Consider the following 27,182-nt stretch of genomic DNA (forward strand, 5'->3'; position numbering starts at 1 on the left):
AATCCCTTTTTATGTTTGCCTTGGAATTTTTCTATAGGATGCAGACTGGTTTTGGTTTTGCGGTAAAGCACTAACTATTCCAAATTCAGTTGTTTTTAACAGATATTCATTTATGTGGGAGCTTTCATTTTTTCTCTCCTTCCTTTGTCATTTGTTTCTCACTCCTCTGATTCATCTGCTTCACACTGACCTCTCTTTTTCTTCAATGAAATGCTCTCTTCCTAAAAATCATGGTTTGCTGCTGTGGATTGCTCTGCAGCTTTGTGCTTTTGTTTGCATATAGGAACACAGATAGAAACCCCTCCAACGTTTTGAAAGTTCTGAAGAGCCACAGCACACGTTCAGAGTTCTGAGAAATAGGTGTATAAATTTAGGCATCACACAGGAAGATTTCACTTTCCTGTGTATTTTAAAGTCATTAATGAGACCAATTATAAATAGGAAATCTCAGGAAAAATGCTAACCAAGTAAATTCTCATTGTGATTTAGAATTTGCTAAACAATATGCACTAAACTATTACTTCTACTTCCTATTAAATTCTGCTCTTGGAAGAAGAGAGAAAAAGCAATATACATGTGTGGGAGGAAGCCACCAATCCCTTTCTGAAGCACACTGGGAAAGGTCGAGGGAAAAAGTGAAAGAAAATCACCTCCAGAGAAAAGTGTTATTTTATTCTTGTGGAACAAAGAACTCCATTCTATCATTTCACAGAAGACATGATTTAACAACAACAACAACAACAAAAAAGGAAGAAATTTCTCTGAAAAATAGTCTCAGGTACCGAGACTATTAAAACTCATGTAGTGAACACCATCATAGAACCCTAGGATGCTGGGGATGGAAGAGACCTTAAAGATCATCCAGTTCCAGCTCCCCTGCTATGAGCAGGGACACCTTCCACCAGACCAGGTTGTCCAAAGGTCCATCCACATCTGGTCTGGCCTAACACTGCCAGACATGGGGCATCCCCAGCTTCTCTGGGCAACAGGTGCCTGTGCCTCACAATACTCATAGTGAAGAATTTCTTCTTCATATCTAAACTAAACCTTCCCCCTTTCAGTTTAATAATAGGGCAGAGATTCACAGAAATAGCTGTTTTTCTCTAAATAAATCTTATTAATTTTTAATTACTGTCCTTCATTAAAAATGAAGAAAGAACTTATGAGTAAGCAGATCTATCTTCGAGTGGAAGCAAAATACAAACTCTTTGTTCGGAAATCTTCTTCAGGCAAACACTCAGACAAGTGTTTTGGATTGGAACAGCTTATCTTTAAGTGTGTTCAGACATCTTGTGGCTTCAGCCACACCAGTGACCTCTATCATTAAGTCATTTTATGAAGCACATTCTCCAACATCCAATATAACATTCAGCCAATTAATCTCACATTGAACTAGCTCCTCAGTGCAACAGCTCCTGGTTCAATAGAGCCAGAGCAGTGCTGAGTTGGCACCTGAAACCTGGTAAAAAATCTCCCTTTTCTGTTCATTCACTCTCCTTTGCAGTGTTAAACAAACATTGACACATTTGGGGCTACCTGGCACAGCTCAGGGTGAATCACCTGAAGGGCTGCAGGCTATTTCCCTTACCAGCCTGACCTAAGGATATTCCTGATGCTCCCCTGCCTTCCTGAATCACCAGGATTCTCCACAACAACGCTAAACCAACTTTCCATTCACTCCTGACTGTCTTTGTGCACAAATGAACTTTTACAATCTCTGCATGATCTCACTGACCACCTCACACCTTAGTTTCATCTCCAGTATCTAAATAATGTGTTGAGTACTCCCTGTGTAGTACTTGCAGTACAAGTGTTGTGTTTTCCTCAGGGGAATAAGCTGAGTGCTGTGAACTAACCCATGCCAGTAAACAACTCGCGTGCTGGCTCCAGTGTGGTACTCTTCAGCAAATATTATTTTAGTTACTGATTTGGTTCAGGGCTGTTATGATGCTTGCCTTGTATATGGGCACTTGTATATAAAAGATTATTCTGCCTGTTTATACTAAAAGAATTACACACACTAACGAATAACCATAACAAATATCCAGCATTAATTTCCAAAAGATAGCCGGGCTAAAAGTCATTGGCCTTTCTTGGAATTCTTTCAAAAACCACAAATTAGACTGAAAACTAAGATTTGAATTGTTTTTTAAAGATTATTAGAAACAAACCAAAGATATCATCTTTCCTATTCAGAATATAAAAGAGTTTGCTGCTCAGGCATACAGACTTTTAGTTAGTTGATTTGTTTATTGACTACCAGGAATTGTTCCAGGCTACCCTCAATTTCTCCAGTGGGTAAAATTGACACAACAATTAGAGAGAAACAAAGCTATCAGTTCAGACTTGGATTTGGAATGTGTTTATCTTATGCTGCTATTTGTCAAAATTCTGCAGAAAATTAACAAAAAGGGTGCTGTAGTTTAATGAAGTTCTGCACTTCAAAATTTTCTTCTATTTATTTTTAATAGGTTGCAATATGGCATTTATTCCAGCTCCTAAAATAAGGATAAAATCATATTATGGATTCACAAAAACCCCAGAACTTGAGTAAGCACAAAGGTTTGTTCCTGTATAGCAAATACTGTTAATTCCCTGTTGTGATTTATCACATACCTAATTAATTTTAAAAGGCCTATTTCAGGAGACATTTCTCTTGAGTTCAGCCCACATGCAGGCTACATTTGGGATTTTCAGAGGCTCAAGGGAGTTAAAGCAAACATTGCTCATAAAAATATAAAGAAAATTAATTTAATAGTTTAGTAACAACATACAGTCAGTAGTATTTTTTCTTTTTCCTATTTTCATGATAACTTGAACCTGAAGCTCATTATCTCTTGGAGTAGATACAGTGTTGTTTTTTTGTACAGCAAAGTGCTGTACCTGGATTTGTAGGTGTGAAGCTCTGCAGGAGATTAAATTGGCTATGACACTCTTACCTGGCAGCAGTAATTCCTGAATATCCTCACTTAGGGCAGATGTCCACAGCCTCGGGCCTCAAACCAGCCAGAGATCCTCTGCTCTGGGTAGCTATTCTATATTCTGTCAGTATTTAGGAGGAGTAGCTTTTGTCAAAAGACAGAAAGAGATAGCTGTACAACTCCTTCCAGTATTGAAATTTGGCGTTATTTTTCACTCTCTACAGCAAGAGAAAAATTTATTTAACATAATTTATACATTTTTATAGTATAGTTAAAATTTTGTAATAACAATAAATAAGACTAACTGAGTAGCAAATCTTCAAAAATCTCCTTAAGCTGAGCAAAATAATGCAGAGTCAATGCAGCTAAAACTATTTGCAAGTTTGGATCACATTTAATTAGTGTTTTTAGCCAAAGAAAAGAGGGAAAATTCTAAACTCCTCCTCTAAAGGAGCAAAAGCAAATAACAGAAAATAACACCATGGCAGTCATGTTGGGACACAGGAAACAGGCTTTGCTGAGACAGGCCAGGCTTCCAGCCTCAGGATAACAAATAGGTTGTCCTCAGGATTCAGGGTCGTGGAGTGTCTCAGCTGTTCATACAAATGCCACAGGTCCTTCACACTGTGAATAGTGCAGAGGAGTCACCTCACGGACTGATAGTACCCTGGTATTTTGAACATACTCCACACTTACAATTAGGAATTCCTTAAGTGGCTGAAATAATGGGCAGATGGGAGTAGTGGATATTCAGAATGGTTTTAAAGTGTTACACAGTGCATTTACAAGTTGCCTTTTTAAAGAGCAAATAATAGAAACAAGAGCTTTGTACAGCCACAGCATCCCTCTAAACTGAGTGTAGTAGAAAATGGGTTGAAAATAGTTGAGAGATTACACTCAAGCAGCATTTAAAATAAAATACTACAGCTATCAGCAGTCCTGGCTCACCACGTTGACTGGAGGTTGGCGTATGTGACACACACCTACAAGAAGGTCAGGAAGGAGGATCCGGGGAGCTACAGACCTGTTGGTCAGGTGTCAGTGCCCAGGAAGGTCATGGAGCAGATCATCTTGAGTGCCATCATATGGCACAAACAGGACAACCAGGGGAGCACACAGGGGATCATGAAAGGCAGGTCCTGCTTGACCAACCTGATCTCCTTTCTTGACAAAATGACCTGCTTAGTAGATGAGCTTGTTAATGTTTCCTACCTGGACTTTAGGAAAGATTTTGACACCATTTCCTACAGCATTTTCCTGGAGAAACTGGCTTCCCATGGAGTGGGCAGGTGTACTCTTCACTGGGTAGAAAACTGTCTGGATGGCTGAGCCCAGAGACTGGGATGCGTGGATTCCATCCAGCTGGTACCAGCGGTGTTCCCCAGGGCTTGGAGCCGGGCCCAGTCCTGTTTAATCCCTTTATCAGGGCTCTGGATGGGGGATCGAGGGCACCCTCAGTCACTTTGCAGACACTCCAGGCTGGGGGGCAGTGCTGATCCCTGGAGGGCAGGAAGGCTCTGCAGAGGGATCTGGACAGGCCGGATCGATGGCTGAGGCCGCTTGTGTGAGGGTCAGCCAGGCCAAGGGCCAGGGCTGTCCTTGGGTCACAACAACCCCAGACAGTGCCACAGGCTGGGGCACAGGGCAAGTGGAAAGGACCTGGGGCTGCTCTTTAACAGCAGATGAACACCAGACAAGAGCGTGCCCAGGTGGCCAAGAGGGCCAGGGGCATCCTGGCCGGGATCAGCAATGGTGTGGCCAGCAGGGCCGGCCGTGATTGTCCACCCGTACTGGTGAGGCCACGTCGTGAGTGCTGTGTCCAGCTTTGGGCCCCTCACTGCAAGAAAGACATTGAGGGGCTGGAGCGAGTCCAGAGAAGGGAAATGGGAGCTGGTGGGGGTCTGGAGCACAAGTCCTGTGAGGAGCGGCTGAGGGAGCTGAGGATGTTCAGCCTGGAGAAAAGGAGGCTCAGAGGACACCTCATGGCTCTCCACAGCTGCCTGCAAGGAGGCTGTAGATGGGGGTTAATCTTCTCCTAGTAACAAGTAATAGGATGGGAAAAAATAGCCAAATGTTGTGCCAGGGAAAGTTTAGATGGGATATTAGAAAAGATTTCTTTACTGAAAGGGTTTTCAGGCCTGGAACAGGCTGTCCAGGGAAGTGGTTGAGTCTGCATCCCTGGGGTTATTTAAAAGCCTTTTAGATGTGGCACTTAGGGACATCGTTTAGTGGTGGACTTGGCAGTGCTGGGTTGAGGGTTGGACTTGATGATCTCAGAGATCCTTTCCAAACTAAATCATTCTGTGATTCTGCTTTTATTCTTACATAGGATTATTCTGTCTCTGAAAACAAGATTATTTGGAGGTGGGGCAGTATTTAAGACATATCAGGAATCTGATGCTGAATGGCACTTACATGCACTATTATGATACAAGAGGTAGCAAACAATTCTAGGTACCCACATCTGTTCAGGATATAAAGCAGCTGCAGATGTCTCTGTAAGAACTGCTTTAAAGAAAGTACAAGCTATTGGTAGGAATATGATGTGCCTATTATGAAAACTCATGTAATTAAAAAAACCACCCCTACACTGTTGTGGTAAAGAAAAAAAGTTGGAAAAGTTCCTTGTGTTCCTGATAATGGTTATTAAGAGAATAATTCCGGTTTCCTTGAGAAGTAGTTTTCCCCTTAGCTACTAACACGTATTAGTTTTTCCTGACTGTCAATACCACAAGGCTGAAGATAATGTTCTATGTTGTAAATCTCTTCTTAAAAGAGAAGTATATTCTTTGTTGCAGATTTTCTAAAAAAAAAATAAAATTCTCAAAGCTGAATGTTTTCAAACAGCATATGTTGCACTGTCTGAGTCTGTAGCATTAGATACAAAAACAATGCTGACTGGTGAGTGCAGCAGTCAATTTGTAATGTACAAAACCAGTAAACACAACTGTGATTGACAGAGTTGAAATCCCAGCTCTATCAGGATATAAGGATATAATGAGAATTGACCAGTAACATGAATGAATGTCATGTTCTATAGTTTTTTGAATAAATAATCTGTGAGACCAGTTTGTAAAACATAGTAGATAGAAATGCCTTTCTTTACAGGAATTAGTTTGTAGAGAGTTTGCAGAGTCTCTTAGGGTAGAGACTCATCCTAAAACAGTCTCAGGTACTTCCCAGCCTAGGTCATGGCTCCCAGTAGGTACCTGGGCAGCCATGCGATGGCACAAACACCCTCGGCTGCCCACCTGGAACTACCAGGGGATGTGTCAGAACCATCTATGTAGGGCATAGTTCCCACACTCTGATCTTCCCTCCCACATGGAATTATTCCCGATTCTCTCTTTCTCTCACGGCTGTAGGTAGCCTTTCTCAGCATGCTTTCCCCAGGCTATATTTGTCTCCTGTGATAAGGCAGCAATACGAGCCAGTGGAAACGTTCTGCACGTCTGCATTTTGGCAGCCCAAATGTGAAGGGCGATGTCAAGTGCTCAGCCGTGGAGGTTTTTCACGTGCAACTCTCAGCTGTCTGTTTTCATCTGCAGCATAACAGCAATGCAGTGGAGACAAGAACAACCACATCCAGCTGGAGAGCACTGACAAGGGATGATCCTCTTGTGTGTGCCAGGGACACATCCTCAGGACATGCTCGCAGTTACTGGGAGGAAAAAGTAAGATTGTTATATATTCCCAGCCCTGGAACTGGCCATGGCTTCTTTAACAAACTGAACTTAAGTTCTGAATTGACTGTTCTTTTCACCACGTCATAAAAAAGCACTTGCCATTTCCCCATTTGCTCATAGTTTGGGCAATGAAGGCTCAAGATATTGTAAGATAAGGAAAGGATTATGCTACAACTGGATAAAAACCCCTCTCTCTTCCACAATTAAGAACACAGCCGACTGTATTCATTGTGATCATTGCCCTGTGATTAAGAGACCAGATCAATATTATAAAAAGAATAGTTGAGATTTCATACTCAGGTGTTATCTACTTCCTAGGAAAATGATGATGTCCCTTGTATAAAAGTCACTTGTGTTGTCCTAGTGCAAAGAAGGGTAAGTATTTTGTCCCTTTGTATCATTTATAAATCTAGCCACTTTCCCCCATCTATTTACTATGGTATTTTAAACATCTGTTCATGTACTCATGGGTTTAAAGACATCACTAGAAAAGGCAATACCAGGTAATTTTACCCTTGAGAAGTTATACTATTCCTGATGTACTTCAATAACATAATAGAAAACACCCATCTCTGCATCTGTTTATCTGGCTAGAGGCAAAGAAATGTGAATACTGTCACAGTTGACAACAAACAAACACAGCTTTCCTGCAGCACTACAATATGGGACAAATCATTACAACTTAATGGCGACTTAATACACTCAATTAACTTTTCTCTCTGAATGATCCAACCACAAAATATGCCCACCACCTCTGTTTCAATCAGCCCTATGAATGTTAACAGAAATTTGTTGCAATCAAATTCTCCAAGAAGAAAAACAACATTATAAATTATGTTGCACCCACCTTTAAATTCTGAAATGACTGATGAGAAATTTATACTTCAGTTGGAGAAAAGACTTGTGTGTCCTCTCAGTCTGGATTCTTGCTATGTATGTCAGTCCTCTGCATTTAGATGGAGCTGCCTGATTTCCACTAAGGGAGAGTATGCAATTTCTTCTGTCCTAGTAGGTTAATAACATTCAGAGATCTGCTTCACCACAATTCTTTGTGAATAATCAAACTGGGAACATGCATTTCTCTTACTTTCCCTCTGTCCTTCCTTGAGGTTGGAGTTGCTGCTAATTAAAATCTGTTAATGGGTGTCTCTGCTCTGAAACTTCCACCTTTTATCCTGGGGAGGAGAAAGAATAAAATAACCACTGATATTTGCAAACTTATAATCTACTTAGTTTCGAAGGATAACCCTGAAAAGTTATTTCACCCTGTCAGAGAAATACTTATTACAAGATTTTAGTCACAGCTTAATTTTCTCTGGACTGTTTCTAAAAATGTTTCTTTATCTAGTGTTCTTTGCACTCTGTTAAGTGGCATTAATCCTCAAGAGCCTCAAACTGTTGCCAGCATGAACATGGGGTCTCAGTGCTTAAGTACCCACAACTGTTTAGGGGAAAGGCAAAGGGAAGTAAAATAATTTTCAGGAAAAGTAGTTTGAAATGCTCTTGGTTTTACATGAGTATTTGTAGCTTTGCATAAAGAATAACCATTAGCAACTTTCCCTCTCAGTTCCTTACTGTTTAGAAAAGTCCTTGTCTTCAAAAAGGCTGTCTGATTTCTATCTTGCTTAGTTTATGTTGGGAGAATCTCAGCCTCTTTCTCCCAAACTTTACTCTAAGCACCATATAAACAAACTCTGTTAGAGCTATTGAAGACTAATGAGTTTTACTGATGTCTGAAAGAGAAACGGTGAGAAAAGATAAGATGAGGACAAGCCAAAAAAATGGGCAGTGGGAGCTGGTGGGAGGAATAACCTTTAAAGATTATTTGAGAAAGTGAGGAGGAACTAAAATTCAGTATGAGTACTAGAACTTTAGCATTAACAAGTTTCCATTCTAAGCATGTCCAGGACTAAGGCATCAATTGCCTTCAGATTTTGACTTCAGGCCTCCATCCAGCAAAACACTTAAGCCCGAGTAGGATTACTGAACTCAACCTGTGTCAATGGGATTGGCTCATATGCTTAAATTTAAGCATGTACTTACATGCTTTGCTTGTTCCAGTCTATGATTGCTTTCTAAGTGGCAAACATCTATCAAGCACAATTCAGGTGCTGCAAGGCATTGCTTGCTAAACCATTGCTAATCATGCAGCAGGTTTTGTGAGCCATGAAGCAATTCTGTGCAGGACATCAGACTCCACATTTTTTTCCCACATAGACAAACACTCTGAGTTCAACAACAGCCATTCAGACTTACATATCCAATATGTAATATACCCTGCCAGTCTGCAACTTACTTAATTTCTTAAAACTTCCTTCTCGTGGCTTTTACACTATTATGGTATGCATCCATCATCACAGTTTGGAGAACACTTTTTTTCTTAACTGGAAGCCATGATTCTCTGAAGCTTCACTTGTCAAAAACTTCCTTTCTAGAGAACAAAAATTTTATTGATTGTTTTCCCTATGTTTGTCTCTACTTCCTCTTTCATCCTAGTTTTCAGTAGAGACCAAAAATAGCCCAAGTTACCTTGTTGCAAATATAAGTAGACCCTGATTCTTATCAAAGTGATGTGCTATTATGTGTGTCCTTCAATAACACATCAAATGTGGATCTCGTGATAGAGGAAGAAGTATTCCAGCTGAGGCAAACCTTTAGATGCCTTCCCTAAGAAGAAGGAAAGAAAGCATCCTACTCAGTCTCCTTAAAAATTTTGGATGACCTGTGAACAACTCACCTGGAGTCACCTCAGATTTCAAGTCTGCAGAAAAGAAATTTTGAACACTGTTACAGAAATTTCTGTCAGTCAAAAAGCAGAAGCCTCCTGACAAGGACAACAGCAAAAGATAAAATTGACAGACAGCAGAAAAACATCGAAGGTGAAACTCAGTATGAGGATCAAGCACTTATTACCTTATCATAAAATGATTACAAGAGACTCATCTGATTTATAATCCTAAAGGTCAGGTTCTTACATTTAAGACATTAGCTTCTCTACACTAGACCTGGTCCTTCAATAGTGTAAAGGTGTCTGTTCATATCAACAGAGATCCCAGGGGGATATTTCTGAGGTAGCTAAGATGGCTAAGAATTCCACAGCAGCTACCCAAAATGTCACACACTTTATCAGGGTCAACATACAGCTGAAGCAAACAGAAGGACCTGTATCAACTATTGCACATCAAGCTCCTTAAACCCAGATAGGCATCCTTTGACACAAAGCCATCATTTTTCTTTTTTTTTTTTTTTTTGTAGAGAGGGATTATAACAATTTTTATATATTCAGAGGTTATGTCTCACATTTGTGAAGTGCTGAGATTATTTGTACATGTGTGCTCCCCAAATTAATTTTTAAAAACCTTACTATGTACATGCATACACCCCTCCTTATGTTGTACATTTGTTAGTGAATAGGGCACTTGTTAAAAACCATAGCTTCTCTGAAATGTGTGCACCATTTCTAAAAGATGCCATGGCCACGTGAAAAATAGTAGCTAAATTATGAATTAGCAGAATGGCAGTAATAAATAGATCAAAGACCTCACCATGCTGATATCCATATGAGCAATAAAACATGATATTTCCTATCCTGTAATGCATGCCATGGTTCTGATCCACAGGGTCTCACACTTTTTGCCTGCACACAGGCACGCACAGGCTCACAGAGCAGATGTGAAAGTCACAAGTCTCTAATGTAATTCATGCTCCAGTTCAGCAACTGTGAGGGGTTTGCTAAAGACAACGTGGCCAAGAAATTCCTGAGAGAATAAGAATGGTTGTTAACAGTTCTGAGAAAGTCTTCCTCAGGGTTATTATCCCATAGAGAGAGAGCGGGGTTTGGCGGTCTTAACCAAACAAATAGCTCTGAGAAACTACACATATTCCCTCTGAGATTACAGCAAATGAAAAACAAAAAACCATCTTCTCTTAAAAGTGGTTTGAAGCATTCGTGATACTATCAGTGAAGTACTTGGACTTCTTCCTGCTTTGTGCATCAGGTCACAGTTTCCATACTCCCAAAGGAAACAGCATTGGCTGAACAAGAGAAAGTCCCATTTACTCTGTTATCTTTCCAAAGCTGGCCTTGTTGAACAGGGGTGAGGCACATACACATGTAATGACTGACAGCCACCAAAGAACAATGCAGTAGCAACTCAAAATGAGCACTCCTGTTTAAATTATTTACACCTGGGACACTGCTCACACACATCAAAGTAACTGAAAGAGAAGTTGCTTGGAAAATGTATTTTCGTGTAGCATTTTCCATCTCCTTGAGCTAGCTGGCAAATGAAAGATGGGATGCAGTTCTAGGGCACTGAAAGTCAGAAATACAGTAAAAAACTACCTGGCTAATGGCTTCAGATCATTTTAAGATTTCAGAAGCGTCAGGCTTCTTTCTTCTGACACCACCTCCTTACATTGCCTAAAGCAACACAGGTTAAACACTCAAAGCAACACTTTCTTAATATACCTGGAGTACTGAGCAGGAACTCTCTTCTCAACTGCCTCTCATGCATTTTAAGCTATATCCAAGCAAACCAAGTTAACAGGGTAGATGGGGGGAAGAAGATAGTTCTGTGACTAAGAAGCAAGGCTACAACTCAACTGCGGGTACTCCCACAGATTTCCCAGCTCAGTCTTCTGCGCTCCTTCTGTTTCTGAAAAAACAACACCACTAGAAATAGCTCTAATAACTAAACTCTAAGTTTTGTTGTGTTATGTTTCTTAGTGTGCTGAGACAGTGTTTAGCACAATCAAACAGTGAAGTTCTTTGCTGGTGCATTACTGTGGCTCTCTATTTGCTGGTACAAAACATTGGAGCAGTCCTTGGAGAACATTGGATAGCACCACTCATCTCTCTGATGCATTGTCATATGGTCCAGATGGTTGCAGTATGTAGGCAACTGAGAACCAAAGCAGCAGGAGAAGTACATCCTGCTGCAATCTCCTTCTGGTGCTGATCTTGATGCATTCAGCATTTAGATTAGTTTGTGGTTAGGAAGCCTAAAGGCCTGGCTAGACAGGTGCTCAATATAGCAAAAAATACACTGTAGCAATTGTGGTAGGTTGCCAACTACCAAATTACCAGATTTGCCCCCCAAAATGGTGTAAAAGATTACTGCAGCTCAGCCAAGGGAAAATTCCCTTCTATGCAGACTGAATTTCGAGTTCCACAAAGGTGGCAATCTCTTGCAAGTCGGTCTGTTATTGAAGACAAGCTCAGAAATCTGTCTTCTTTAGCAGATTACCTGTTACTATCATGTACAAATCCAGAGACAAATAGGAAACTAGACTTCTTCCATTTGGCAAATGCAATTTTATTTCTGGATTAGTTGTAAGAGTTCAACATTTTAAATATTCTAACATATATACCCTGTCACACACATTTATTGGCATACTGCAAGAATACTGCAAATAAAGAAAGTCAACATAAGTAAGCATCTGCATATAAGTACAGAGTTCTCAGGGATGTAATTGTTATTTTTATGTGCTGGAGAAGAGGAGGAGTTCCAATACTTGAAAAAGCAAGGCTTCAGTGGGAATGTGATATGCCAATGAACAGCTTCCTAGTAGAACAGGTGAGAAAAATCTAAACACAACACAAAAACCAGAACACAAACTGGGAGGTAAATGAAAGGAAGAAAATGACATTTCTAAGGAGGTATCTCTATAATATAATTACTATGTCTACAATTGTAATAATACTTAAAGCCAAGCTGGTATCGATTTTATGGTCTGGAGGATTTACTCAAACCTAAGGTACAGAGTCACCAAGAGCAGAAAGTTACACTTGGTGGCTTCCTGCACAGTTTAGTCACATATATAGGCTCACTGAGAACAAAGTACAAAACAGCAAACTGTGAATCACACCCAAATTTTCCACCCATGACTGTATGAGGGAGGAATTTTTGCCACCAATACAAATACTCAGGAGTATGAATGTGACTATGCATAATGATTTTATCTGAGCTACTTGCTAGTTATTTACTCTGCTGGTACAGAAGATTCTCTATACTGTATGAGCAACACAATCAAAATCATTCCTTATAATACTTGCATTCCTGGTATTACCAGTTCTTCCACCAGCAAGGTTTTTACGCTCAAAAAAACCTCACAACTGAGACACAAAAATGGACTTTAGGAGAGTTACAAGAATATGAGAACAGAAGTTACCTGTGCACTTTCCCATTTTCCCAGGAAAATCACTATCTAGGAAGCAAAAATATAATTCTTTTCACACCCAAACTGGCCTGTGAATATTTATTCAAGAGTGCTGCATGTGGGAACAGACATCTGTGTTCTATCTTCATTTGTCATTTTAGAGTCTATTTCCAAGAAAACTGAAAGATGATCTGCAAAATTTGGCCCCTCAAAATAGCAAAAAGAGATTGAGCGCTCACAGACGGAACTATGCTGGTCAGCAGTTCTTTTCAATCATCTTGCAAAAAAAGTTTTGCCGTATGTCTATAGAATGATAATAAATTATTCAAATTATCTGAAGAATCTGATGTCTCTAGTTCAGTTTACAGGTCAGTCAATAAAGATGCATTTCATGTGGTTATTGATTTCCTATTAATTTACTGAGCAGCGGGTATCTGCTGAGGAAAGATTCCATTTCAATAGTTGTAATCTTCCTTAAAAAAATGTCCTGTGGGAAAAAAGAAAAAGATAGTGAGAAACATACTGTTAGCTCTCGTGAAGCTTTTCATCTTTCTAGTAAGCGCAGTTTTTAAACTGGATCTTAAGTAGTTTTGATTTGTATTGTAAGTAATAATTGAGAAGACCCACATGCAACAAGAACCTTGGTATTTCTAGAGATCTATGACTATACTTACAGCAATTACATCCACAGAGAAACCATACAGAGTAAACTGAATCTCTAAGACAAGGATAATTTCAGAACAAACCTATTGTATATGTATATGATAAATTAACAGAGACAAACTTCAGTGAAAACCAAACACCCATGAATACTTGTTTACAGGCACACTGTGAATACTTCAAATAGAAACTTGTTCTTTGGACAAGCCTTCACAAGAATATAATTTGAAGTTGCTTATATACTTAGGAACTCACAAAGCCACAGCAGTGGTCCACAAATAAGGAAAAAACTTTAGGTTAATCCTACTTGTTTAGACAGGGCCTATTTATTCAATAGTCTGGCAGGTGATAAACCAATTCGGCAGAGGTTCTCTGAGAGACTTTATGAAGTAGAAACTAAATACTTATATTTTTATAGCACAGGCATGGCAAAAGCCCAAAGAACACTCCAGCTCCAGCATGCCAGGAACAAAAGCAAGGATGGCAAGCGACGCACAGGCAGGCACATGCTGAAAAAATAACGCAGGCTCACAATGGCCAGTCATATTAAGCCAGGTGTGCTATTCACCATGAGGGGCACTGCAGTGGCTACAGCTGCAGAAGATACCCTTGTCTGTACACAGGTGCACTGCCTTCAAAAACTTTCCTGTGTGTGTTGGGACTGACTGCTGATGAGGGTATGGTAGGGCTAAACATACAAGATATGAAAACAAAAATAACAGTGACAGTTATTTCCTTGCCCGTTAGTTTATGCACAGGCATTAAACAAAATTTCACATCAATCTACAGTTGGTGTTAGCCAGTAAAACTGATTCACAGCAACTAATACTCCAGTATTCTGCATAGAACAAGAGCCCAGGTTAACAGTGACTACAAAATCTTGCTCTGGCATTTTACTATCTTCTTCTTCAATCAAACTAGAAAACATGGGTTTTGCTTTTGAAACTTTGTCCAAAGTAAAGCAAGTTGTATAGACTTGATACCTCTATCACACTTGTAGCTGTAGATTCTTCTGTTTCACACTTATGCTGATTATCTTTAAAACAAGGATTCTGTGTACATTGCCAAGACACCCAAATCACTTAATCTCTTTTGAAAATGTTACATAAATTTGCTTAGACAAGAACAGTAACAAAAATCTAATTAAAAAAAAAAAACAACCCAAAAAACCAACAGCTCCCCACCTCTCCCCAAAAAAACTAAACCAAAGAAACCCCTGCATGCCCCACCCTCCCCCCCGCCCCCGAAAAAAACAAAACAAAACACCAAAAAAACCCACCAAACCAAACAACAGAATTAAATGTCTTTTGATGCAGGATGCTTATGGGGATTTGTTTCCCTAAATTATGATCTATGGGAATATACTAAATGATTCAGACTGAAGTTAAATGTAACTTTAAAAAAAAAAAAACAACAAACCAAATCCTTAAACTTTAAACTGAAAGTATGAGTGCATAGTCACGTACAACCAATTCTGAGAATCCCAATTTTGCAGTCTGGGAACCACTGCTGTAATGCATGACACCTACTTATAACTGTCAATTTAGCAACAATGTAAAGCTGGAGGTTATGTAGTCCATAAGAAGAAGATACTTGAAAAATGTGGAACAAAAAAGCAAACTGGCTATTGTTACTCAGCTTTTAATCCCCAGAGAAAAAAGCTTATGCACTTACATTTCATCATCATATTCTTTTGGTGGTGACGCTGCAATGACTAAGTCAATCCAATCCTGAAAAAGAAAAGCACAGGCAAACATCTGCTGCTAAATACTGCTTTTAGAGGTGGCCAGTGGATCACCTTGGAACATCAGACAGAGAATCAGGGAGGTAATCTATTCCTGAAAAACCACAGGGAGCAACAACAAGGTCTCTATTAAAACATTCTATAGGAAGACCATTTAAAGATTGAGTTGTTTGATTTCTATCTTGAAATTAAAGAAAAACCTACTGCCGCAACAAGATTTGTTTAAAAAACTTATTCTAAGAATTATCTTGTATTGGTCATCTGAGCAATGAGTACAGTTCTTGCTGTGGAAACACCCACTGTAGCTGAAGGGCAATGTTGCTTGTACATGAAGAAATCAAAGATAAGCTATTATCAGAAAATTCCAACCAGCTTGCAAGTAATTTTCAATATCAAAGAGTGATTCTAGATATAACGGTGTTATAAACACTCCGAATGTAATATGTTTAAATACCAATCTTGATGTGGCTAAATGCCACAAAATTTCCTAGTAAATTGCACACAAGGTTTTCAGAAGTGCTACATACCAGCACCTTCTGCAGATTTTAGCTTACTTTTAGAGCACCTGACATACCCACTACTTTTGACAAACCTCGTTTGTGTTGACGTGACAATGTCATGATAGGAAAGCAGCTCTCATATGAGCTCTGTAGAGAGAATGAAATAATATTCCAGATTACTTACCCCACCCATGTTCCAAGCTTTTGCTAGAGTTGCCTGTGCTTCTGCCAGCTTGCTGTCAATTAGTATCTTGCCATTTACAGCCAGTATTTCATCCCCTTTCACTATGCCTCCTGGGAAAAAGACAAACGTGTTACACATATATATAAGCAAAACAAAATTCTAGGAGTCTTTTCTGTGCCATATTTGTGCAGTACTGACTATAATGAAAAGTATTCTCACTGGATGTAAAGGTCTGCACTAAAAATTGTAGGAAGTTTGCTACAGGCAAAGTCAAACAAATCTCTTATTGATCATCACCAGTAAGAAACTAGTTCAATGTGATTTTCTACAGTTTGCCTGTTTGGGTAATCCAGCTATACAGCTTACACACTGTGACTGATTGTAGGATGTTACTACTATGTCCCATCCCTGGAAGTGTTCAAGGTCAGGTTGGATGGGGCTTTTCAGCAACCTAGTCTAGGTAAGATGTCTCGGCCCATGGCTGGGTCTTGGAATTAGATGATCTGTAAGGTCTCTTCCAGCCCCAAAAATTCCATGATTCTATGAAAATGGCAAAATTCATTAAATTCCTGAAGGAATAAAATGGCATTTGTCGAGGCTTTGCATGATGGTCATTTCTCTGCAAGTGTATGTGTAGTGTTTGTTCCTTAGAACTGATTTTGACTTGCCAATCTGCAAAGAATCACCACCAGTTACTGGAACTGGATTTGAAGAGTGGCAAGAGCCACCTTCAGCCAGCCTTAGTTATGTGAGATCCTGAAAAGAGTACTGAGGAGATCAAATGACTGAGATGCTTTCACAGCAAGAGTGACTTGAACTCAGGCGCAGGCTGGGACAAGGACAGCAAAGGCAGTATAAGGGAATATTGCCCTCTCTGCTGACCTGGTCATCACAAGTTCTCAAGAAAAGGATGGCAGATACTTCCCAATAGATGCAAAGCCCAGATGTGTTGGTTAGCATGTTCTTGTGCCTTCAAGAGCTAAGCTTCAGAGGCTGTGACCTTTATTTGGGTTTTGGGAATACAGCCAGCTGCTTAACTAGACAAATTACTATTTAAAGTAGCATAAAAACCAAAATTAAGCAGTGTAGTGTAGCTATGGTCAGGTAATGCTTTGCACGTGGAAGTACTACAAATGTCATTGCTTGGAAATTGTGAAATAGTGGAGACCGTATTCCTTGATTAAAGTATACACCCAGAGAATCAGATGTTGGGTTTACATACAAATTTTACATAATTATTAATTTAAGCAGCACATGTGGGCTGCCCCTAAACTTGAGACAGAACTTGGGTCCTTGGGCAATCTAAGTGAGCCTTTCAGTACCAGGCTATGAAATCAGCCAACCATTCTCAGCCAGTGTAAGGAGACACTTTGCAGCGGCATTCAAATTCCCCATTGCTGCTCACCATGTTTGTCTGCAGCACCATCCTCGTAGATGGCAGATACAACTATCTTTCCAACTGGAGAATCAATTCCTCCCTCGACTGCAAGGTCCAGTGATCCTTCCTATGAAAAAACCAGTTCTAGTTCAGAAAAGTCTGTTAATTTTTGCCATTAACAAAAGCTTAATCTTTCCTTCTTCCCAGTAAGTGGTGCTGTACATCAAATGCTTACATGAACCTTTTAAGTGTCAATCAACCAACACAGTATTTACCTTTTTTATTCGTAATAGCCGTACATCTTTTCCCATAATCTGGTCTGGGGTAAACTGTGAAAAGATATAATGATTAATCATTTCCACTTTGGAAACACACAAAAAAATAGGCTGATCTATGTAGTTTCTGGGGGAGAAGGGACCTTTCCCTCCTCTGAACTACTGTAAGAGGAAGATCAGAACACCACATGACCTTTTCCTGTAAGAACACTCCTGTTCAATATGACTAGACAAGACAAATACACAACACCCAGAAAAGCAACAGGCAAGAATCTTACCTACTCCCAGCCCTCAAAATCAAGGATTTGGCTTTTTTTCCAGAGTATTTCATATTAAACAATGAGTTATGTTTAAGTTCTCTCCTTACCATTGAATATGGGTCAAAATCTTCCACATATTTCTGGAAGCCCTGAGAATAAAATGATATTTAATTGCAAAAACAGCAACTCAAACATTTAACACAAAAATTCCACCTTATTTAGTAGTGAGAGAACATGTCATTCTGTAAGCTATGAAAGAAGACAGTAACTGGAGAAAAGCCCAGAGAGACAGCAGAGTCCATCCTGACAGTCAGAAGACATTTCAAAACCTCAAGACAGATCAACAATTTGAGTTGGTCATATCATGGAGCATTTCTGAGGAAGAACCTGTCAGCTCCACAGTTCCTCCGTACACCTGACGGAACAGAAACAAATCTTGAAAGCACCACAGGCAGGTATGTTCTGCCACACTCTTTGGAGCAACACTTCTTGGGATTATGAACATGTTGGATACTAATAGGTAGAAATGACAGGCTCCAATTCACCTGTCACCAACATTACTTCACACTGTCTGGGTTTTAGGATTCTTTTTCAGCCCCCTTCTCTCCTTCTCGATGTGGAGTTTCAAGGAGTTGGCTCCATACCACAAGCAAGTGCAGGACAACAATTTGTTGGACAATTTGCAGGACAACAATAGGATTTTTGTTTTCATATGGTTCTGTGGAGGACTGAAAAGTTTTGTCAGGGAATTCTGAAATGCAGATGATACTGCAGTTAGGCACAGCAAGATTTGAGTTTTGAGAGGACCCACAAACGTAGTGCTTAACCCCTGACAGACCAAGCCTGCAGGGAAAAGCAGGAGTTACCTTTTCTGCAAAGATGGGAGTTCCCACACCAGCAATCAGGAGTCAATGGTGTTTGGGTGGCAGTTTCTTGAGGAGAATTAGTAGCTGCTGGGTGAGACTGTATGGCCAATGCTGGGGATTCATGAAAGCACTGCACTTATCCTGCATGCTAAACTAAGGACTTCAGAACTTTAGAAAATCTCTGCTGAGGCACCTAGCTCCCACTCTTGTGGCCTCAAGCTGCAATCATCTGGTGACAGGGGAACACAGAACCACACAACCCTTTGGAGACACAGCAGGCAAGTCAATACCTTACACAGACTACTGGTTCAGTGCATGATCAAGCTTAATATATTCATTATTGCCCTCTTTTCTACTGGATCCATTTGACAACAAAGACTATTCCATGGTCAGACTCAGCTTAGCCTTTTTCCACTTGTAAACCAAACACACAAATATTCCCGTGGCATATTTAAGGGTGGCTGTTAAATGGCAAAGCTGCAGCAGAAAATACTAATGCCTCCTCTGTTATAGTCTTTATCACCTCTTTCAGTTGCCCAATTTTGATGTGACTATGAACCTCTGGGGTCTGATCTCGCCCATAACAGCACTGCCTTACATTAAGTTTGTTACACTGCATTACATTTGTTAACTGGATAAATGGGAATTTCATCACAGACACCAGCAAGAGCAGAATTTCATCCTGGGGGAAAAACTTCAATCAAGAATTCACTAATTTACAAAATGTATTAGTATTATGAACCATTTAACTAAAATTGTAAGAGAAACATTTTACAATGAAAGTTACTTAAACAATTAATACTTTAAATAACTGAATTAGTAATGCCTTTTGGAACCATGGCTAAAGTAGATATCTATGGGTTTGGAGCAAGCAATTCAGAGAAAAGAACTCCAATCTCAGCCAAGTCACTAAGTCATTATGTAATCTAATGGAAGGCAATGAACTCTGTCCCAGGTTGTCCTCATGAAAAACAGATGTTGCCCTTGAAGGAAGTCTTCCTGGGAAAATAATCATTAAACAGGAAAAAACCTCCAAAATACCCCACAAAAACAAACACACAAAATAAAAAAATCACCAGAAAAACCAATCTGCAAGCAAAAGTCACAGAAACATAGAATATCTCGAGTTGGAAGGAACCCACAAAGATCACCAAGTCCAACTCCTGGTCTGGCACAGAGTGACACCATGTGCCTAAGGGCACTGTCCAAACAGTTCTTGAGCTCCGTCACGCTGGTGCCTCTGCAAACTTCTTCCAGTGCTCAATCACCCTGTGGGTGAAAAACCATCTCCTAACATTCACCAAAACTGTTGTCCCCTTGGGTTCATATCACTGTGTACCAGAGATATGATCTGGATCCAATAACACAGAAATATTGTTAAGACAGAAGGAAGACATGCACTGAACTGTAATAGATCTTCCCTGAAATGGGCACCGCAAACTCAGAGGTCAGAGAGTGCACTCCATATCCAACCAGGGACCAATGAACCAAGGAATACCAAGAGGAAAGCACAGTCCTAAGCCAACCCTCCCACCACTCAGGATGTTTCAGGTGAAAGAGTCAAGACCATCCAAATCCCTTCTTGACTTATAAAAAGCATTCAGAGGACTGAGCATAAGTTGAAAATGAAACACTGAAATATTTGATTGCACCGAAACAACTCTCCGTCTGGCCTTCCAGGGGAAAGCTGAAGCTACTATTCAAAGAAAAAACAACCTCCAAAACACAAGCACTTATACTAATGATACTGCTTCCCTGGTTTCTAACAACAATAGTCAAGAGCAATGGAGACCTGAAATAACAACAACAAACCACAAACAAACAAACCCAAAGCAACAACCACAACAAATAATTGAAAGAGAAACTCACCACCAGAAATAACAAATTTTTCAAAAAACCACCTCTTTTGAGAACACAATTGTATATTCAGAACATGCTAGCATTTACTGGTAAATAAATAATCTCAAAGCTGAATCTTTTTCAGTCTTCCCTTCTAGATTTAGATTGAAACTGATTCAAAGAAGAAAAAAATATTATTAATCCTAATGTTTTACCACTCAAAAGCTCACACTGAGCTCACTACTGTGTGCCAACTTTTCATATAACATCAATGTATCTAACTTGGCTTGCACTAACAAAGGAGTTTTGTACAGAAACTGGCACATTTTACAGCAGCAGAGAAGTTTAGCATAAAGTTCACTTCTTCAAGGAAGCATCTATTGAACCACCAGCTAACCAAAGACAAAGAGATGAAAACTTCATCATTATGACAGAGGAAAGCAACAAAAGTAAAAATGCAGCAGGAAGATCCTACACAAAACAGGAAGGCTGAATGAACAAGGCTTTCTACCACTAGTTCCTATGATTTCCAACCAGTAACCATGTTGTGATGATAGCTCTATTTGTTAAACTGATAAAATATTTCATTACTGAAAGCATTGCAGCTGGACACTGAAAGAACCAAGGAAATCTTAGGAGTATCAGATCAGTTATCAGAGTTCAACTATCTTAAAGGTTTCACTTAACCATATAAGTAGTTACAGATGGTTTAATTTGAAGGATTAATTCTCATTCTTCCTCTGCCTAGACTAGCAGGAGTCATAGGCACACACTTAAAGCTTACAAAGACTAGCAGTTCTCATGCACTAGGGCTGTCTTGCATCTTCTGTTTTAAAAACTGAGCAACAGAATTGGAAAGGAAAGTTTAAAATCTATGATCAGTCAAACAAGAAGTACCACACAAAACATGGAAAATGGTTTTTTACTTGTTTTTTGTTAGATCTAAATGATGAATTGTAAACCACCATCCTTTTAAACATCTCTTGTGGCTGCAAAAGAAAAAAAAATTGCCAAACCAAGTATTAAATTCTCACTATAAAGAAGTATCACCTACTCATATATTATCTTACTGCTTATTTTGCTCTCCTAGGGACTGAATCACACTGGACTTGTTAGTGCTTGTTCCCTGTATCATTTCAAAATGGGAGAACACACACAGTGAAATAGTACTGAATGCAAAGTGGAAAGAATTCTACAGAACTACATAAATAATGCACATTTCCATACCACAAGATTTCTTAAAAATATTTTCCATGACTGCTTTTGCAACTGATTTCTAAAAACAGTGCTTGGGTCTCTCATCCATGATATTTGAGAAAAAACTGAGAAAAACCCCAACCTTAAACACAGACAAAATGATAGATAATAATTCCTAAAATATTGAGAAGTCATGATAAATATATGTTTATGCATTTAAGATTTGCTTTCCTACCAGGGATTTCCTACACTGAAGACGTGAATTCTATTATTAAATGGATTTGATTTTATTGTGTTTGGCTTCAAGGTCTTAAATTGCATATTCATTCTGTTTTTCTGTCACTTCCACTATTCTAAGAAAATGGTATGCTGTCGTTTGGAATCACTTAGAATACAGAATATCTAATTAGTCAACAAAAATTTTCAAAAATGAAATGGGCTAACCCCCATATTATTATACAAAACACTACTGACACTTCCCCAGTCTCCACTCAAAACCTTGCAGGAAACCAGGTGACACATTTGAGTCTTCTGAAATAAGAAGAACTTTCCACAGACCCAACTCTGGCATTTACCTTTTCAAATGTAATTTGCTTTAACATAAATTACTATATATCAGTTTCACTAATGTTTCCCTCAGTGTCCTACAGTCCTACCATTACTTGGAAAAATATAATCTAGAGTTAATGAAATGTGGTTTGTGTTTAATTAATACAAACTGAGTTTTTGTCTTGGAGGATGTATGGGCAAGTTTGGAATAATTTTCCACAAATCTCTTTAGAACCTCTTAAAAAAAAATTAAAAAAACATTTTCATAACAGTCCCCTCCTGTTCTCTGAGCTAAAATTTAATTTGCTTTGCCATGTATTGTCATGAATTCACTCTAGTACAGCTCACACTGATTTTGACTCAGAGCAACCCTCAGTGTTCAAGGCCACACTTCAGGTTTAAACATCTCCTGTCATTTCCTTATTTTTAAGTGAAAACAATTCCATTTTCATCAGCTGTAAAAGACCTGATAATTCTGACCTGAATTTAATTAATAAGATTACCTAAGCCACAGCAGAGACTATATGGCCCAACTACCCTCCATGTAACAGAAGAATTTTACCCATTCTTGCATGCCTATTTTATTTTTAAGTGCATGCTTTTTCATCTTCTTTACTAGTCAATTGCTTGAATACAGGCCAACTGGATTAGTTGCTTGAATCAAATAAATTCATCAACCTCAGTTTCTTGAGCTTGGTACTCAGGACAGTTAAACTCAAGTAAAAACAAGGTAGAAAAAGTGGTGTGCATTATGTCAAATTAAGATATAAAAGCTGGAGTTCTATAAAGTGTGTGGAATCTAGGAAGATGAGAAACCAGACAGCAAATGGTACATTGGCTTTGGTGATACCGTCCTCCACCAAGAGAAAAAGAACTGGTCCTCTATCTGAACAATGAACCTAAACTCACACACACAAAACCACACATAGCAACCAACCAAAACCCACTACTCTTTTGAATCAAGTCTAATTATAATTCTTATACACTTCTGGAGACAGACAGGTACTGTCTTGTTTTTTTGTCATACATAGACTTTTCTTTTTTTGACTAATAGGAACCATTTCCCTCTTCAGTATCCATGCAGGTTTTACTTTACATACCACTTGTGACTTCACTGCAGGGAGGATGAATAAATACCCTGAACTGCAGTAAGTCATCAATGGAAGTAAGAGGTATAAGATCTACCAAACCAATTTATAGACTGATCTTTCTCTCAAAGTCCTACCAGAATATTGCTCCCAAGTAAATTTTGATCTTCCAACTAATATAAGGCAGTTTGGGAAGGAAGACGGTTGAATCTGAAAGATTTTAGCAGACTTGTGATTTGGAAAATGTGCATGCATGCATAACAAATCGTAAGACGTTTCCCATGGAGGTGGATCTTGTTGCCAGTTTCTTAAACTAATTGTATGCAGTCAGTAAAAAAAGTGCCTTTTAAAATTCGTACCAAGACTGTTAGATCACACATAAAGGTATTATCCATTTTCCAAACTAGTTCACATATACACACTTTTTCAAGAACTAGATGATATTAACTGCAGATTATGACTTTGTTCATTCCTCCTCTAAGGGATTTCATATTGCTTAGAGAAGTTAAATTACTGAAGACAATAAAATGAGAGCTCAACTGAAGGAAACAACTCCACTAGAGGGATCTGAATTTATTTTTAGCTCATGTGCCTGCCTTCTCTTAAGCAACTTATTAAAACTGCTTCCAATTTACATTTCAATTCATTTATAATGTAGAAGCTTCAAGATGACTCTGGCTGTGGGAAAAGTGGTTACTAAGTATCACTTAAATTTGTTCCAAGTATAACTGGGGAAAATAAAGGAACAAGAGTATCTAAATTATTAAAGTGAAAAATGACAAAGAAATCCATCGTGTGTTAATAAAACACAGCTAGGAATATTGTGCACATAATTTATTGCCAGAAATAGCTTTTAATTAAATAAATAAAACACAAATTTGATGGTTTTTTTCTGTCACTTACTATCTTACAAATGCATATATATGTTTCCACACAGGTGCATGCAACAAACACAGAACTCCAAAACTAACAGCTTAAATCATGATGATCCTCAAGAAATAAATACTACCAATTAGTCTACCAGCTATTTTAGGTGAATTTCAAGGACTGTGAGCTGGGAATTATCACCTGTCTGAGCAATATTTCTCCTTTTTTTGATCAGTAAGCCCTGGCTCACCCCCTGTCACAAACTACAGTTCCCAAGGACACTATATGGTTGGACCTAAAATGTTTAGCCTCTGACTTTTCTCTTGCATTTGAAACAGAAATGGAAAAGAAATAAGAAAAAGAAGCTGATTGTGAGTTAACTTCGCAGAAACACTGCATGACCAGTATACTGGAGTCTGATATAACAACACAACTTTCCCCCCAAGAAATTAAAAGATAGACTTAATTATATATATATACATATACATATATATGAGACAAATGATATAATAAGGCATCTATCTTCAAGTATGTTCAAGACAAAGGAAAACAGTTGGACTATCAACTACAGTTCACTTAATTTCTATTATTTAATTTCTGATGAATTCAGAATTTTCAAAAATAAAACCCAGCAGCTGAATAAATGAGAAATAAGATGTACAAATTCTAGGGCTTTATGCTGCTCTAGAATTATGCACCCCTGTATAAAAATTGTCACTAAAAGTGGCTTTTCCACCATAGGAAAAAAAGAAAAAATACAGTTCTGTACTTACCATTAATGACTGCTTGAAAATATACAGGAATTTTAGTTAGCAGAAAATAGGACAAAGATTGATTCTTTGATGACATCTCAAAGAACAACACCAAAACCAAACCCCCACAGTACTGGAGCACTCACAAAAAGCATATGAAAAGGCTTACCAGGGCCTCTGATTTGATTGTTGGCCTGACCACGAAGTTTGGGTCAGGATGAAGCATAACTGGTTTAGAGACTATTGGTACCCCTGGATGACGCTGGGTAGGTGGACTTGGAGCAAGTTGCTATGGAGTTAATTCAAGAAAATTACAGTTCACAACCTAATTTGTGTAAATCCATCATTTCAACAAGACTCCTCAATTCAATGCTTTAGCATAAGGAATTTAATGACACTAATACAAAAAAGAGCTGACAGAGTTATTTTAACTAAGGCTTACAAAGTCAACAAACCAAAACACAATTTCTCTTATATCCAAGTAGCAGCTTTTCACCTAAATTCTGGCTTTACCAGCAAGTGTATGGAAAAATCTCAGCCCTGCTTTTGGCATTTTTCCCATAAAGGCAACAAACTGAATGAGAAGTTAGAGGAAAAAAACCCCAAAACTGCCAAAGTTGAGTGTAAGAACACAGTGAACCCAAAGTAAGATTTTAACTAATCCATGGCTAAAAAGTTCTTTTAAGATGAAATTCAGCAGGGCTGCAGTGAACAGCTTTCCTTAAGGAATTTCAAGTCAAATTATGTTAATTTAACAGCGAGGGTTTGTTAGGTTAATTCTCTACCCTTAACTCCACAAAGTAGAGATACCCAGAGGCATCTGAGACCTAATCATTCAGCATGTCATAGTCCAATCCTACCCTTCTCACTCAGCCAAAACTCCCACTGACATCAAGCACAGTTTTATTCAAGGAAAGAGTTCAAAAGTGAGCCCTGTGGGTTCAGTTTCTGACAACCCCAGCAACTCTTGGGACACTTTCCTCAATGTTTCTCATAGGACATGTGATGTATTCCAGAGACTGTTCCTATGGTACAAGCTGTAACCTCTGAAATTATTTATCTGCTTCCAGCAAATGGATTAAGCCACTTTTTGGATCTGGTTTTTTGTTCTTTTTTTTTCTGTGTGTGTGTGTGTATTTTTTCCCCTGTGAGTATTTCCCCCCCCATCCTTTCCTTTCTTAAATAATTTTTTAAAAAGTTTGAATCAGATATTTGAAAGTCCCTGTGTATATCACTGAACAAATGTTGTTCCACACTGCAAAATTAATTGTATCATTAAGCATTCTGAACTTCGAAGAATCAGAATCAACACAATCACAGATAACAAGTTGTTAAGCTGCATTGGAAGTGCATAATTTAGCAACAGATTTTTCTAGAGTGCAGAATGGACATCTGATCATTCTGACTCAAAATCAGTGCAAAGAGATATCAAACTACTGGCGGTTCTGAGATGAAACTTGCATCTTAGCACCCATAATATTTAAAGGATAGTTTGAACCTAGCAATTTTTGCCTTGATGGAAGAAAAAAGCACAGTGCTGTGACATACAGACATTCACAACATGCAAATATGGACTGCATTTTGCTAAACTGTTGAAATACAAAATCCTTGGACCATTATCAGTCACTTCCACCACTTGTGCCTTCAGCAGAGCAATGTTTCCACAAAGATGTGCTGAATTTTAAATAAATTAGCCCTGCAGAGTGAAACCCTTGACGATTCCTTGCCATTAGCACTACATGGGAAGTTCATGAAACTACAGCCATGATAAATATTACGTGACATACCAGTGGGTTGCTTGTCACAGGGGACGCTTTGCCAACGTGGGAGGTGTTTCTTACAACCTAAACAGCAACACACTTAGTACTGGGTTCATATAAAGTGTAAAGCTAATATTAATTTTTACAGAAACAGACAATTTATACCAGATATTTTAATAGCTAGTTCTCAAGAATGTCTCTGACAGGATTTTAATTCCTTTTGTCAGGTTTTGTTCAAGCTGAATTGAAAATTAAATTATCTGAGTTAAAACCAAAAATGGAGCTATGTAGAGATTTACCAGATTGAGTAATATTAGAAAAATGAACTTATGGGACAACAGTTGTCTTATTTTTTGGCTTTGGCAGGCATAAACACAAGATTTTTAATCCATAGTCACACAAATGCACTGCTTTTGCTTATCTGTGGGGTTAAAAATGGGATTAAAAATTGACTTTGTAAAAGGTAGTATGAATAAATTGTCAAGCTTTGTATT

General features: G+C 38.7%; 1 protein-coding gene across 2 annotated transcripts in view; it reads right to left on the bottom strand.

Annotated features, from left to right (window-relative positions):
• Nucleotides 1-11,901: 11,901 nt before the first annotated feature.
• USH1C (USH1 protein network component harmonin) overlaps nt 11,902-27,182 on the bottom strand; it is a 46,225-nt gene continuing 30,944 nt past the window's right edge. For both annotated transcript variants that reach the window (XM_063398099.1, XM_063398100.1), the window contains exons 16-21: nt 17,878-17,919; nt 17,511-17,564; nt 17,263-17,362; nt 15,858-15,967; nt 15,104-15,159; nt 11,902-13,256 (exon numbers count right to left, since the gene is read on the bottom strand). In XM_063398099.1, the coding sequence (XP_063254169.1) occupies nt 13,244-13,256; nt 15,104-15,159; nt 15,858-15,967; nt 17,263-17,362; nt 17,511-17,564; nt 17,878-17,919 (375 nt within the window). In that variant the 3' untranslated portion in view covers nt 11,902-13,243. The remainder of the gene's footprint in view (nt 13,257-15,103; nt 15,160-15,857; nt 15,968-17,262; nt 17,363-17,510; nt 17,565-17,877; nt 17,920-27,182) is intronic.

Source organism: Prinia subflava, chromosome 5, assembly GCF_021018805.1.
Source record: "Prinia subflava isolate CZ2003 ecotype Zambia chromosome 5, Cam_Psub_1.2, whole genome shotgun sequence".
In the NCBI taxonomy this organism is placed as follows: domain Eukaryota; kingdom Metazoa; phylum Chordata; class Aves; order Passeriformes; family Cisticolidae; genus Prinia; species Prinia subflava.